Here is a 14,387-nt window from a genome sequence, read left to right as displayed (position 1 = left end):
TTTTATCTTGTGTAAAAAGCACGAAAATTGGTCAAAACGATGCATATAAATAGTGCCAAAGTAAAAATGGGGAATTAAATTAAAAGCGGAGGGAGTAGTTGGAACGGGGTCTATGGTTAGTAGGAAAGAAAAATAATAAAATGCACACTATAGCGTAGGTAGAATTGGTAGGAAAAAAAAAAGGAAATAAAAATATGTTGCCAGTATTATACTTCTTCCGTATTTTTTAATTGCACCATTTTTCTTTTTAAGAAATTGCATATTAATTGCACCATTTCCTTACTTGACAACTTTTCCCTTTTTGGTTGTGTTGACACACAAAATTTTTTATTTACCCTTGTTCAAATGTATTTACCCCTTTTACCTAATTTTTACTCTCTTTCTTTTATTTATAGTGACATAGGCATTTTTGTGATTGAATTACTTCCTTAATCTTTGTGCCCATTTGAAATGGTGCAATTTAAAAAAATGGAAGAACTATAACATAGATAAAAATAAGTTTTACAATTATTACGAAACACAAGGAAAATAATATTTGAATAAAAACACACTAATATACTTAAGGCAAAGATCACATACCACTCGCCCTCACAACAACAAAAGCAATTGAACACATCCAGCGTGAAATCATACAATACTCAAATTCATCATCGCAGATCTATTTTAAGATAAAAACACCTGCTCACACAGGATTACCTCTCTCCCATTGTTATTTATACAGACTCACAAAAGCTTTACCTAATCAGTTCTCTTTCTCCAAGACTTCCAATATAAGGGTCCCACATTTCTCTATTCACTTTCTCTCTCCTCTACTTTCTCTGCGACTCACTAAAGAGGGAGAAACAATGCACCACTGTTCCGTTTGAGGAACAACAAGAACAAGAACAAAGATTTCATTTCTAGATCGAATTTTTGTGTTTTTTTTGTCCAAAGAGAAGAATTTTGCTTGTTATGGATATGGAATTGGATCATCCTGTCATCGCTAACGAGCTCAAAGATGAAAAGGTAGCCAATTTAATCTTGATTTTTGTAATTTGTTTGCTTACCGAGTTTGATTACTGTTTTTGATCGCTGATTTTTGTGTCTGATTAATTGGATTTTCTTTGAATTTGTTGGAATTTGATTCAATATATGAAATTCAGTTATTTTTTGTTTTTTACGAGTTGTAGTCAGAAGTTTTTTTTAATTTTCAGTGAATTTGTCTCTTTTTTTTTTTTTTTTTTTTTTTTTTTTTTTTTTTTTGTAGAGAATTATTGTTATTTTTTAATTTAAGACGATGATTATGGTTCAATTTCTCGGAATAATATTTCAATTAATTTGTACAAATGTTGATCAGGGTTTTTTTGTAGGTATATTTGATTTGCAATCGATTAGGGTTTCGGTTGAATTTGTTCTGTTCTTTTGGAGTTTTTTAATTGAATTTATTCTTGGTGATATCTTTCCTAACATATTTTTGTGAAATTCGTATTCTGTAGGATACTTCTTTGAAATTCTTGTTGGGTCGAATGATATAATAATTTTGTCCGGCGAAAATAAGTGGCCGAATTCAGTTGAGGAATGATTGTTGCTATATCAAAATGTTAGTGGCCATGAAATTATAATGATTAGACCAATGTGTAAACATGAAAAGGATTATTACAACGTTTTGGTAGATGTTTGTTTGGTAGTGACTGCTGAGGAAGCTTTCCGCTTCTTATGATCATGATTATGATGCTAGTTTTCCACTGCAAATTCGATGATTGTGACCGTGTGTAAATAAAATTTGTTGAGTGTACATTGCTCATGAGTTTTATAAGCACTATAAGTAAAATTAAAGTAATTATGACATTCAAGGCATTCATTTTCCATTATCCCTTTTCAAAACAATAATGTTTGTATTTTGGAAAGGAAACTAATATTAGTAAAAAAAAAAAGTGTGCATTGCTCCAAAGTGACTTACTTTGTCAATTAGATTTTACCCGGCTTGGAAATTTAATAACCTGCTGAATTATATCTTTAATCTATCATAGTATGTCCTCCAGTCTCTGATGTTTTGTGCTTACAGGATGTCTTAATGGCTGATCTAGCGGTGCCAACTACTGTGCTAGTTTCTGTGGATAATGGCAATGGTGTGAAGACCTCCACATCAGGATCCAATAATTCAGCTGATCATAATGGTTCTACTTCCGACTTATCATTTCAAGATGATGCCATTGATGATGGGGATGATTATGTGGATGATGATGTTTATTCAGACTACTATGATAATGATGAGTATTTGTCTGATGTGGATGATGAACTTATGAAGCTGCAAGCTCAATTTGACAATGCAGACTTGCCCCCTGGTGTTGAGGCATCAGTTCCCTGGTTGCAGGATCCTTCTCCAAGTGAGAAGCCTCCTGCTGCTGGAACATCAACTTTTCCAGTCCAGGAAGAGAAAGTCTCTGCGTCTAGCAGCTCTAAAGCCGAGTCAAGTTCAATTGTTAAAAAGGAAGAAGAGATGGATGAGGTTTTGAGAAAATTAATGTACTTCAAACAATTTGATACAGTCGCTGTATGTTCTGATCATCACTATCTAGATATGGAATCCTCAGGGCGAATGGTTGAAACTATTTTCCTTTTCTTGAAATAAATAGCTTGTCTAACAAATGTTAGTTTTGCAGCTTGCTTATATATGTGCTTCTTTAAATGATACTGCAGCCTTCAAAGGATTGGTCAAAGAAAATTCAGGATGAGTGGAAGATACTGGAGCAGAACTTACCAGGTTTGACTTTCAATGGTTTATGTTGTATATCTGTTAAGTTATGGGATCGTGTAGTCAATTTTACGTTTTAGGTTTCTAGAGATTCATGTTTGCCTTATGATTTATTATTTAATTTCATTCAGTATTTTTTTATTTACTGATTTAAAGAGTGATATACTTAAAACTGTTGAAATCTGATTATACTAAATGGAAGGAGGTACCCTCTGAATAATTTTATGCTTTTGCACCTTTTTTGTTCAACTTATTATTTCTTGCAGGGAGTGGGGTGTGGTTCGGTGGGTTGGCTGATTTTACAGAGAAATTTTAGGTCCAAGGAGGCTCAACCTTAGCCGAAGCCTCATTCTTTGCTTACTGTTTTGCAGAAACAATATTTGTTAGAGTTTATGAATCACGGATGGATCTTTTAAGAGCTGTCATTATAGGACCATCAGGTACTCCATATCATGATGGGCTTTTTGTCTTTGATGCTGTGTTTCCAGCTACATATCCAAATGAACCACCGGTATGTTTTCATGGCAGCAAAAACTTTTCAATCACCTTGAAATTATATTTGCTTTTGCATAGATGTTGCATTGTATTACTCCCTCTGTCTCTTTAGCTTTACCCAAGAGATTAATAGATTTTGACCGTGATTGTATACTGATTTATATATAATTTAAACATACTTCGTACTTGAGTGGGATCTTGTTAGCTTTATCAATATATCAACTCTTCATAATTGAAAGGTATTTGTAATTTGCTCAAAATTATGCATTGACACAACCCTGAATGCCATACATTGTAGAAGGCGGTTCATGTCTCTTTAGTTAATTTTTATATTGTTAAAATCGGTTTTATGTAGCTTTAATTAGGTTTAACCAGTTACTTTTTGTAGCCAGTACAATACTAAACCAGTAATAACTAATTTCAATTTTATGTATAGTTTCAATTTTATGTATAGTTTCAATAGTAAACCAGTAATAACCAGTAACCAGTAGTCCAACATTATGTTTAGTTTCAATTTTATGAAAATCAGGTGAAGATAACTGAGCCATAGTAGCAGTTTTGGTTGTGCCATGAATTTATAATTTTATTTTCTTAAATAAATGGGGGGCATCATATAGGGAAATAATTAGTTTCATAGTATGCCTCCGTACCCTGCTTTGGCCCCTGGAGTTTCTTCCTTAATAAGCTCCTTAATACGTAGTATTTGTTTTTGTTATTTTCTTATGTTCTTTGTTGCAAACAAATTGTTGATGAGTTCAAAAGATTAGATTTTCATGAGAAAATTTGATGTTGTATGTCGTATTTGGTACTCCGTACAAGGGTTAAACTATAGGAATGGTAGTGCATTTGTTTGTGATTTTACGTATGATGTCTTTAGTACTCCGTGTATGATAAGTTAGACAGCGAATTAGGTGCTTAGCTGTTTTACATTTCTAGTTACCATCTTGCGCTTGTGCATATGAGGGGTAATGTTAGCTAATGAAGAATAAACCTTCCTAATGGAGATGCATTATAGCATTTACATCATCATATTGTCACATTCATGTGAACTAAGGATTTAATGAAAGTATTTGTTTTTTTTTTATTTTCTTATTTTCTTTATAGGATTTAATTGTTATTTTCTTATTTTCTTCGCTGTCTATCTTGTATTAAACAGGCATTTGGTGTTAGAGTAATGGCTTTGAAATACTCGCAGCAGTTAGTTAGAATAATTACATTTTGATAATATTAACTTTTGTGAAATTCATATGTCAGATGGTCCATTATCATTCAAGTGGCTTTCGACTTAATCCCAACCTGTATGAATGTGGAAAAGTCTGCTTGAGCTTGTTGAACACATGGAGTGGCGGACGAGACGAGATGTGGCTTCCAAAAAAGTCAACAATGCTTCAAGTTTTGGTGTCTATTCAAGCTTTAATTCTGAATGCTGAACCCTTTTTTAATGAACCTGGGTTCGACAAGACATACAGAGGTTCCGAGGGGAAGAAAAAAGCCAAGGAATACAGTGAAGATATTTTCATTAAATCCTTGAAAAAGATGATGTACACAATTAGGAATCCCCCTCAGGTATGGCTCCATATGCAGCAAGAGTATATTCTTTTTTATGATCTTGAATTCATATGGATATGAGTATCACAATGGGATGGCTAAGTTTTCTTTCTACTAGTTTATTTTATTTATTATTTTATTTACTTCGTTCTTTTTTTAATTGCAACGTTAGGGTTTTGACGCTTATCAATGCACATTTTATATTATTAATTCTTTAATTATTTTTTAGTAAAAATTATAATACTCCCTCCGTGTTTTAATTAGTGTTACACTTTGACCGGCACATAGTTTTAGTCAATTTAGTTGACTTAAATAAAATAAGAGGTAAGTGGGGTAGTTGGAGTATTAAAAAATTGTAAAAGAAAGATAATGTGGTTAATAGTTTAATGAAAAGTAATGAATGTGAGAGGAAAGAAATAATAGAAAAAATAATTGTGGGTTTGGGTTGGGACCATAAAAGAGAAATGTATAATACTCCGTATTAAAATGTAGCTTTTTGCCAAAAAAAAAAAAAATGTTAACACTTATTTAAACACGGAGGGAGTATTAAAATGTAGCTTTTTGTCAAACACGGCCGCATTGGTAAGTGTAACACTTATTAAAACACGGAGGGAGTATGTTAATATTGTCAAAGTATTAATTCAGACAAATTTAACCAAACCTAATATAATTATTTTTTTCTTAAGTATAAATCACAAAAGCGAAGTTTGATTACTCTGTGGAAGTATCTTATGTTTGAGGCTTCTAGAAAACTTAAGGGTGTCTTTTTCCTTGGTGGGAGAGGGAGAGAGCAAAAAGAGAGGAAGGGGGGGGGGGGGATATAAAGAATGAATATGACTAATGTTTCACAATTTGGTTGCTGTTTAGCCATTTGTACTTGTGAGGATTCACAAACAGATTACTCTTCCTGCAGCATTTTGAGGTTCTGGTAGCTGGACATTTTCGTGTTCGTGCTCTTGATATCATGACAGCATGTAAGGCATATGCTGATGGTGCTGAGGTAGGGTGTGATATCAAGAAATGGCTTGAAGAGGGCGACAATGCTTTAAAAACCGGCTCATCTAACTTCAAAACTGAGGTTGCTAAAATAATGAGACCGCTTGTCAAATATTTCATCAATAATGGGTCGAAGGACTGCGAGAAGTTTCAGAGCTGATGCGTTGACCTTATATCAGATACTTCTGATTGCTCAACAAGTACTGACATAACTCTAGAAAGGCTTATAAGTAGGACCTAAGCATAATCTAAATGCAATTACTTGTGCAGATTTTGATAGAACTTTAGGAAACTATTGTGCAGTGCTAGCATTATCGCTTTTATTGTGCCTAGAAATGATATGATTTTCTAGGACAATGTAACTCTCAGAATCAACATCTGCTTTATTAATTTCTTAGTGAAATGGATGTTGTTGACATCTAAATTCTCTGCTCAAGATCATTCTTCCAGTAGGCACATCAAATATTGAATACATATGAAGTAGAAGCTTTTTTTTTTTTTTTTTGAAAAGAATATGAAGTAGAAGCTTTGATTATCATGTACCGGCTTGGTTAACTTGGGCCTCATGTTGACCTGTAAAATGTACTCTGAGCCTTGAGGGTGGACCCTGGGGTAGAGCCTTGGACGACCAAGTTAGAAGCCAAATAATGAATACTTGAGGTAGTGTTTGGAAACCATGAATTCAATTCTGGATTTTGAAATCTGGAATTTGAATTCCAGATATCATGTTTGGAAAATACTAAAATTAAAGTTCAAGAATTTCAAATTTTCAATTCCCCTCGTTTGGGAAATATGGTCAAATAGATGATACTTCAAATCAAGAATTGAGAACTTTTAATTTTTTTATTTGCAGTTCCATAATCAAGTATGAAATCATTAAATCAAAAAGATTTTTTTTAGTATCAAATTAATTTAATTGCTGTAGTTAGGTGGTGTTAATTCTTCAGCACTAAATTTGATTTTTGAAACAATTTAATTTCTATCTCCTCGTATTGCTCTACCTGACTACCTCTCGTCAGTTTCACCGACTTCGTCATCAATGTCAATATTGTATAAAGATGGTAACAATGAAGATCATTATTTATAATATCATACTTGATCAAGATTGATGAATTCTTCAGCTTCGAAGCTTTAATGGAGGATAGAGGAAAGATAATATCATTTATGATGGGAGAAGTAGGAGAGAGAAAGGAGACACCTGCAGGAGAGCAAAGAAAACCAATTAAGCATAATTATCCACGATTATTTAACATAACACTGAAATTTACCGTGAAATAAAGCTTCCACAACTCCATTAATGGCGGCTAGGCATATAGAGGGGAGGGGAGGGGAGAGCAATAGGATAGCAGTAAAAGGAGGCTAGCTAGGTTTTTCAGTTTTTAAGAATTTGAAATGATACCATTTTACATTGGATTTCAGATTCCTTCTACATGACTCAATTTTTATAAGACTTGGATTTGGGCTAAATACGAATCCAAATTCCTACATTACCCAAACATGTCATTTAGCCCAATTCCATCATTTCAAATGAATTCCATGTTTCCAAACAAGCCATGAGGGTATTTTTGGGAGAGAAAGGTGGAAGGATGGTCATCTTAGTTAAAGGATGATCCTCCTTTATATTTCCAAGGAACGTATATATAGTAATACATGGATGGGCAATAATGGGCCCTAATAGGGCATTTGGCTTGTTTGGACCTTTTAAGGCCTTTGGTACCCTTTGGGCTTATATGGGTAGGATTGGATTAGGCTGAAAGGGATAGGACCATTTTAGTACCCCCATATTCGACTTTATTTGAAGAATGAGTTGGGTTTTATTTTTCTTTCCGAGTTATTCGATAGTAGCACTTGAAGTGGAGAGTTTTACCACCCGATTTATTTTATGTAGTGAAGAAAATTTAAAGCCTAATTTTCAAACCGAGGGTCATCAGAGTGGATAGCCAAAGCTTGACTCTTGATCCGAGGATCATTTGGAGCCGATGTGTCACGGTCTAGGATTTTGGGCACCGGAATGTGCGATGCGCTGTAGCCTTTTGGCGGCAAGAACGATAGCCTTGTGCGAAAGTGGGGCTTGTGAGTACGAAGCAACATAAGTGGGCAATTAAATCTCAGGAGCACTCACGTCTATTTGGGCGACGAAGTGCGGGTGGTCGGGGCTTGTGATGACCGATACTTCAAGGTGGGCACAAGCGAGTCCGAACCACGAGTTCTTAGTGCATCAAGTTGGTGTGGAGGGGAGTTTTATGCAAGTAAGACACAATATCTATAAAGGTCTAACAACAAACAAGCATAAAAGCAAGCAACACTTGGTAAAAGGCTTCTTGATTTCATTAATCATTCTCCCTCTAAAGAGCTCTAATTTGATTATATGGAGAATCCCTAGTTAACACTGCAATGACAGTAACACAATAATGGGATCTAAGGCCTAGAAACTTAAAGTAAACTCTATGAAAGCATTAAAAAAGCATTTAATACATCAAAAAGAGATGGATTCTAACATCCTCCCCCAATTAAGATGTCGACAACCTCGTTGGCTTACAAGAATTACAATCAGAATTTGAAAATCCTAATCTATCTTGAGTCTCTGGTGCGCCGTTGATGCGACTGGCTTATTGAATCTTCGTCGACTCCGGATCTGGATCTTTGTTGTTGCCTTGGAGCTTGTCTCTAAGGTGGCTCTTCTCGAACAACTTGTTGAGAGCATCATCTCTAAATTTTCTCTTGGGAGCTACATCTGTTGGGTTCTTGTGCAGAGTTGCTTCCTTGATCATCTGTTGGGGAGCTGCTTCCTTAAGGTTGTGGCGGTGAGATTCCAATTGTGGCTGGTGCCTATTGGGTATCCATTCTCTTTGCGATCCCCTGCACGTGACCTCCGTTGTTAGCTCGGCCATTGTGCTCCTTATCTCTTGGGAAGATCCTCTTTTGTGTCTCCTTGATGTCTCTAGGCTCGTCGCTGCTTGCTTCGAGTAGTGTTTCTGATTCTTGTTTTGACAGGGGTGTATCTTCGATGTTGCCAGCTCATAAGGCTTCATCTCCCGCTTCTCAGGGTCTCTGGTGCAAGCTTACTTCTTTGATGTCACCATCTTCTCTGGCTCCATCACTCGCATAGCCAACAGGTGTCAGACTTCGAGTTCCTATGGGGCTATCAATCTCATAGAGTTCATTCTGTAGATTGCACCCATTCTTTGGACTGGTTTGTTGTCACTTGGTCTCTTTCTCCTTTGGGGCCTCTTAAACGGATATGGATTACAATCTCATCTGGACCTTGTGAAGCTCTTTTGTATGCTTGCAATCCCACCATTTGTGTGAGCCTTGAAAAAGTATGCAGTTCAGCGACCTTGTGTTTGCCAAGGACGTGGCGGCCTTGGAGTTTTCGGAGTGGTGGGAGGGGGTCGATGTTGATTTCTAAGCATCATCTCCTCCATTTCTTCTTTGGTATCCATCAACGGTGTTGGACAATACTCGAGAGTCGACCTCTGTGCCCTCTTGTGAGTTTGGAGCCGGGCTATCGTAGCGTGTGGACGTGCCACTTGAATCATTCTCGGACTGACAGAACTTCTCGACTGAATAGTCCATCAATCTCTCAGCAACACACATGGCAGCAGCGAGGGTGTCAATCTTCTGCCTTAAAATCTCTCGCTGCGCCCATTCATTTAACCCATTGACAAAGTTGAACACACGATCTTTCGTTCTCATTCATGTCTGTGATGTCCAACATTATCGCCGAGTATTCCTTCACATAGTCGCGGAGGGAGCCTTTCTGGCGGCCCTCTTGCATCTTCATCCGAGCAACAAATTCTGTGTTGTCGGGGTAGAATTGTTCTTTGAGTTCCTCTTTGAACTCTTCCCATGTATCAATCTTTATTCTCCCTACTTCGATGTCTGCGTGCTAGGTGCACCACCAAAGCTTAGCATCTTTGGACAAGTACATGATGGCAGTATCCACCTTCTAATCGTCACTTAATTGACATATTCGGAAGTGTTGCTCCATGTCGAAGAGGAATCTGTCAACTTCTTTGGCATCTCTAGCGCCACTGTAGTCGCGAGGATTGGGCGGTTTGATCTTCACCACACCAACCCCATTTGCGTCTCTGCCCATAATGCGCATTAGAGTAGCACATTTCTCAAGTGCTTCATCAGCTCGTCCTTGAGAAAAGTTCAATTGCTCGCGGAGCGTATCTCTTTATCCTCCATCAATTTCACAATCTGCTCGGCTTGCTCCTTTACAATGACTTAGAGGTGAGACCATTCGTGCGCTTTCTCCTCGAGCCAAGCGAGCCTTTCTTCTACGAATTCCATCTTTGTGTAGCCCTCCTTGGTGCCTAAACGGGTTCCTTGCGACGTGGTTTGGACCTCGGCTCTGATACCAACTGTCATAGTCCAGGATTTTGGGCACCGGAATGTGCGGCACGCTCTAGCCTTTTTGGCGGCAAGAACGCTAGCCTTAAGCAGAAGTGGGGCTTGTGAGCACGAAGCAACACAAGCGGGTAATTAAATCTCAGCAGCACTCACGTCTATTTGGGTGATGGAGTGTGGGTGGTCGGGGCTTGTGACGGCCGATATTTCAAGGCGGGCATAAGGAGGTCTAAACCACGAGTTCTTAGTGCATCAATTTGGTGTAGAGCGGAGCTATTGTGTATGTAAGACACAATATCTATAAAGGTCTAAGAACAAACAAGCATAAAAGCAACTCAACACTTGGTAGAAGGCTTCTTAATTTCATTAATCATTCGCCCTATAAAGAGCTTTAATTTGATTACATGGAGAATCCCTAGTGAATAGTGCAATGACAGTAACACAATAATGGGACCTAAGACCTAGAAAACTTAAATTAAACTGTAGGAAAGCATTAAAAGAGCATCTAATACATCAAAAGGAGTTGGATTCTAACACGATGGTTGATGCTTGACTCTTGATTTGAAGATTATTTCGAGCAGATGGCTGAAGCTTAACTCTAGATCCGAGATTCATTTTGAGCAGATGGCCAAAGCTGTTTGATCTGATGATTATTTAGAGATGATAGGCGAAGCCAAGTTCTTGGCAGGAGCCTATGTCTTTATTTGAGGATCATTTAGAGTTGATGGCAGATGCAAAAATCTTTACTCGAGGATCATCTTGAGATGATGGCGGAGACCAAATTCTTGGGTGGAGCTTAAATCTTGATCTGAGGATCATCTTAAGCAGATATTGAAGGCTAAATTCTTGGCTGGAGCCGAACTCTTAATCTGAGGATCATTTAGAGATGATGGCGGATGCCAAATTCTAGGCTGCAGCCTAACTCTAGATCCGAGGATCATTTTAAAGCTAGTGCCCGAAGCCTATTTCTTCATTTAAGGATCATTTAGAGATGACAGCGGAGGTCAAATTTCGAGGATCATTTAGAAGCTAATGACTGAAGCTAAATTCTTAATTGAAGCCTAAATCTCGAATCTTGATACAAGGACCATTAAAGTTGATGGCCGAAGCCTAACTCTTGATCTAAGAGGATCATTTAGAGCTGATGGACGAAACCTGAATCTTGATCCAAGGATCATCTTGAGTTGATGGTGGAGGCAAAATTCTTAGCTGGAGCGTAACTCTTCATATGAGGATCATCTTGAGCTAATGGTGGAAGCCAAATTCTTAGCTGGAGTTTAACTCTTTATCCAAGGATCATTTTGAGCTAAGGGTCAAAGCCTGATTCTTGATCCGAGGAACATTTTAGAGTGGATGGCCGAAGCCTGACTCTTGATCTGAGGATCATTAAAGCTAATGGCCGAAGCCTGATTCTTGATCCGAGGATTAGTCTGAGCTGAGGATTAATAGAGCTAACGACCAAAGCCAAATTATTCATCAGAGGATCATCTGTTGTTCCTATGATTAATTCAATTATGATTTTTGACAAACTAACCAAATAAATAATTTTACCATCCTATGAAAAATTAATCATTCAATTAAGACTATATAAATTTAAAATTTATAAACATCCAATGGATTAAAACATTCTTCGAACTCAACATGAATATTCTAAAATTATCAAAAATCTAATCTTTTATTTATTTTAGGGTTTTAGCCATCTAAAATTAAAACTCCTAGTCCAATAAAGTTTTAATCTTTGAACATAGGGAGATAATTAACTAGGTATCATAGTTTAATAAAACCAAATTACTCAAAATTAATGCAATTGCATGTTACGCAAGTTTATGGTTTAAGTGGAATTATGGCACTCTAATTTAATCATACAAACATAATAAAAATTACATGAAAAAATAGAACTTTAGTGCAGTAGATAATTCATATATATCATTCACATAATCAACATAACATGTAATAATCAATTAAGGTCCAAAGATTTAAAATTTATTTGTTCTAAACGAAAGACCCTTCGAAAAACACGTTTCCGGAAAAATTTTGGCCACTGGATGATAGAACCTAACTACCTAGTAGGTTGAGTCTGACTTAGTACGACGTTTTCACCCAAATAACACTATTTTTATGCCCAATTCTGAGTTATTCCCAAATTAACGCATTTATTCGAACTTCATCTAATGAAAATTCGAAAGCCTAATCTAATTAAGTGCTTAAATTAATCCCTATTTTTAATCCAATTTCAAATCAAAAGAATTAAATTCAAGACTCTCTTGATACCATTACAGGATTCTACATCGATCTAATTGACGTGCGAAAACCAAAACTCGTTCCTGGACCCATGTAATAATTCAAACGATTAACACATAAACGCGTAGGTGGATTAGAGGTATACCTTTGTGGCGTGCTTCTACTTTGAACCAAGCCAATTCAAAGAGCCTTAAACACAACTCCTCCGACGAGGTCCACCCACACGATCAACCTTGGTGTTAGACATTAGCTTAGAATGTCTTATACGACACTACTTAAGAATTCAAACTCTCGGTTGTCACTCTTAAATGGAGATTCAAAAATCTAATTCTTGTGTGAAACCCTCTCAATACCTTAGCATACTTATAGAGGAGGATCCCCATTTAATCATAAAACCCTAGGTAGGAAAAACCCATTTTGTTTAATTCAAAACTAAATTAAAAAGCTAAAACAAATAGCCAAGCGACACTTGACGACAAAGAAGGAGGGGTAGGTGGGAGGACCACTCACATGCTTGGGGAACAAGCATTGGGCAGCCCGCCCCACCTTAAGGGGCTGCTTGGATGCTGCCTGGCCTTGGACAGCAAGGGCAGCCTTGCACTCCAAGGCTGCCCTGCTAGCCGGCCCACTCGCAAGTCGCCAATAGCTGCGAGCCCTTGCTAGCGAGGCTCAGCTAGTAGTGCTTGCTTGCGCTAGCCCTAGCTAGCTCGAAGACAAGGCCAACACTGTGCGGGGCTGCTACTAGGCTATGCCTTGAGATAAGGCTTGGTACCCCTTGTTTGGTGCGTGGCTAGGCCTTGCCCCCATGCGTATGGTGCGACAAGGCCTCATGCCTAGCACGTTGTGTTTCTTAACATTTTTCCTCGTTTAGTCGATCCCTCGTATTGACTTAACGTTTAACGCTCGGTTTCAACGCTTTATGCTCAAAATTCGACATTTTAGTCTAAACTATATTTATTTGCGTATTTAGGCCTTCCAGCTTACTCCGTCTCTCCAATTGATTTCGTGCCAAGGTGTGACCCCATTGGCTTCATTCAAGAGCAAGTTGTGAGAGATAAATTATATTAATCTTGATTTTGGGTATTTTTACCCAAGCCACGTGGTCCAGTAAGAGTGTGACATGTGTCACCCTAGGAAGCGTCCAAAAAGGGCCAACCTGGATATGACACATGGCATGCAGATAATGAAGGAAGTTGGCGGCCTTCATAGGCCCATTTCCCAAGGTGCCGCAAAACAGCGCATCCCACCAACGTAGGGCTGAATGACCTATAGAAGGGCGCGTTTCCCAATGACCCAATAGGGACATTTACCCCAATTTGGGGGCACGTTCATTGATGATGTAACTCTCTCATTTTTTTTAGGTACAGGCGGACGAGGATCCAGTCTTGGTGACGTAACTCTCTCGCAGGACACATAAAAAATCCCAAAACATTTGGCGCCGTCTTTGGGGAGAGTACCTTTAAGATGGTTACTTAAGAAACTGTACCGCCTCCTGAGGGCAATCACCCAACAGTGGAGGTTCATTCGGACCAAGATATAGAATTGGATCCTGAGGTCGAAATTCACACGGCCTAAGATGGATCCCTCATCTCTAAGCGCATTCGCCAAAAAGAAAAGAGAGAGTGGGGTGAAAACTAGAAGGGTCCGAGCAAGTCAGCCGGCAAGCCTCAGGCTTAAGGGCAGACTACTTAGATTACCCGAGAAGAGTTCATGAAATTCATGATAAGACTCAAGGGAGAGATGAAGGACTTGATTACCAAACACGCGGCTGGTCCAAGCAAGGGACAGTCAGCCAAGAAGCCTTCTCATACCGAGAAGGCCAAGTCAGTCAAGGATAGACAACCCACTCTGCATCCCAAGCCAAAGGAGGGGGCCAGACCATTAATCGATTGGTTGAAATTCCGATTCCCTGAAGCTGCAAAGAGGAATCCCATCCGACACACAAGGCCGGATGATAGCAAGAAGACTTACACTGATGCTCAGGAAATCATCGAGCAAAAGAGAAACATCCAGCTAT

The 14,387-nt window shown here is 38.0% G+C and overlaps 1 protein-coding gene across 2 annotated transcripts in view; it reads left to right on the top strand.

The window, feature by feature from the left end:
* LOC110685198 (putative ubiquitin-conjugating enzyme E2 38) overlaps nt 1–6,209 on the top strand; it is a 63,336-nt gene extending 57,127 nt beyond the window's left edge. Inside the window, exons 1-6 of one of the 2 annotated variants that reach the window (XM_021861680.1) lie at nt 440–1,005; nt 2,045–2,581; nt 2,680–2,743; nt 3,106–3,245; nt 4,484–4,795; nt 5,691–6,209. In XM_021861680.1, coding sequence (XP_021717372.1) covers nt 952–1,005; nt 2,045–2,581; nt 2,680–2,743; nt 3,106–3,245; nt 4,484–4,795; nt 5,691–5,933 — 1,350 coding nt within the window. In that variant the 5' untranslated portion in view covers nt 440–951 and the 3' untranslated portion in view covers nt 5,934–6,209. Of the gene's footprint in view, nt 1–439; nt 1,006–2,044; nt 2,582–2,679; nt 2,744–3,105; nt 3,246–4,483; nt 4,796–5,690 lie in introns of those variants that run through there. The other variant, XM_021861681.1, reaches the window with a different exon arrangement.
* The last annotated feature ends 8,178 nt before the right edge of the window (nt 6,210–14,387 follow it).

This window comes from Chenopodium quinoa, unplaced genomic scaffold (assembly GCF_001683475.1).
Source record: "Chenopodium quinoa cultivar QQ74 unplaced genomic scaffold, ASM168347v1, whole genome shotgun sequence".
NCBI lineage: Eukaryota > Viridiplantae > Streptophyta > Magnoliopsida > Caryophyllales > Amaranthaceae > Chenopodium > Chenopodium quinoa.
Note: the sequence above shows the minus strand (reverse complement) of the source record. Positions and strands in the feature narration are given on the sequence as shown.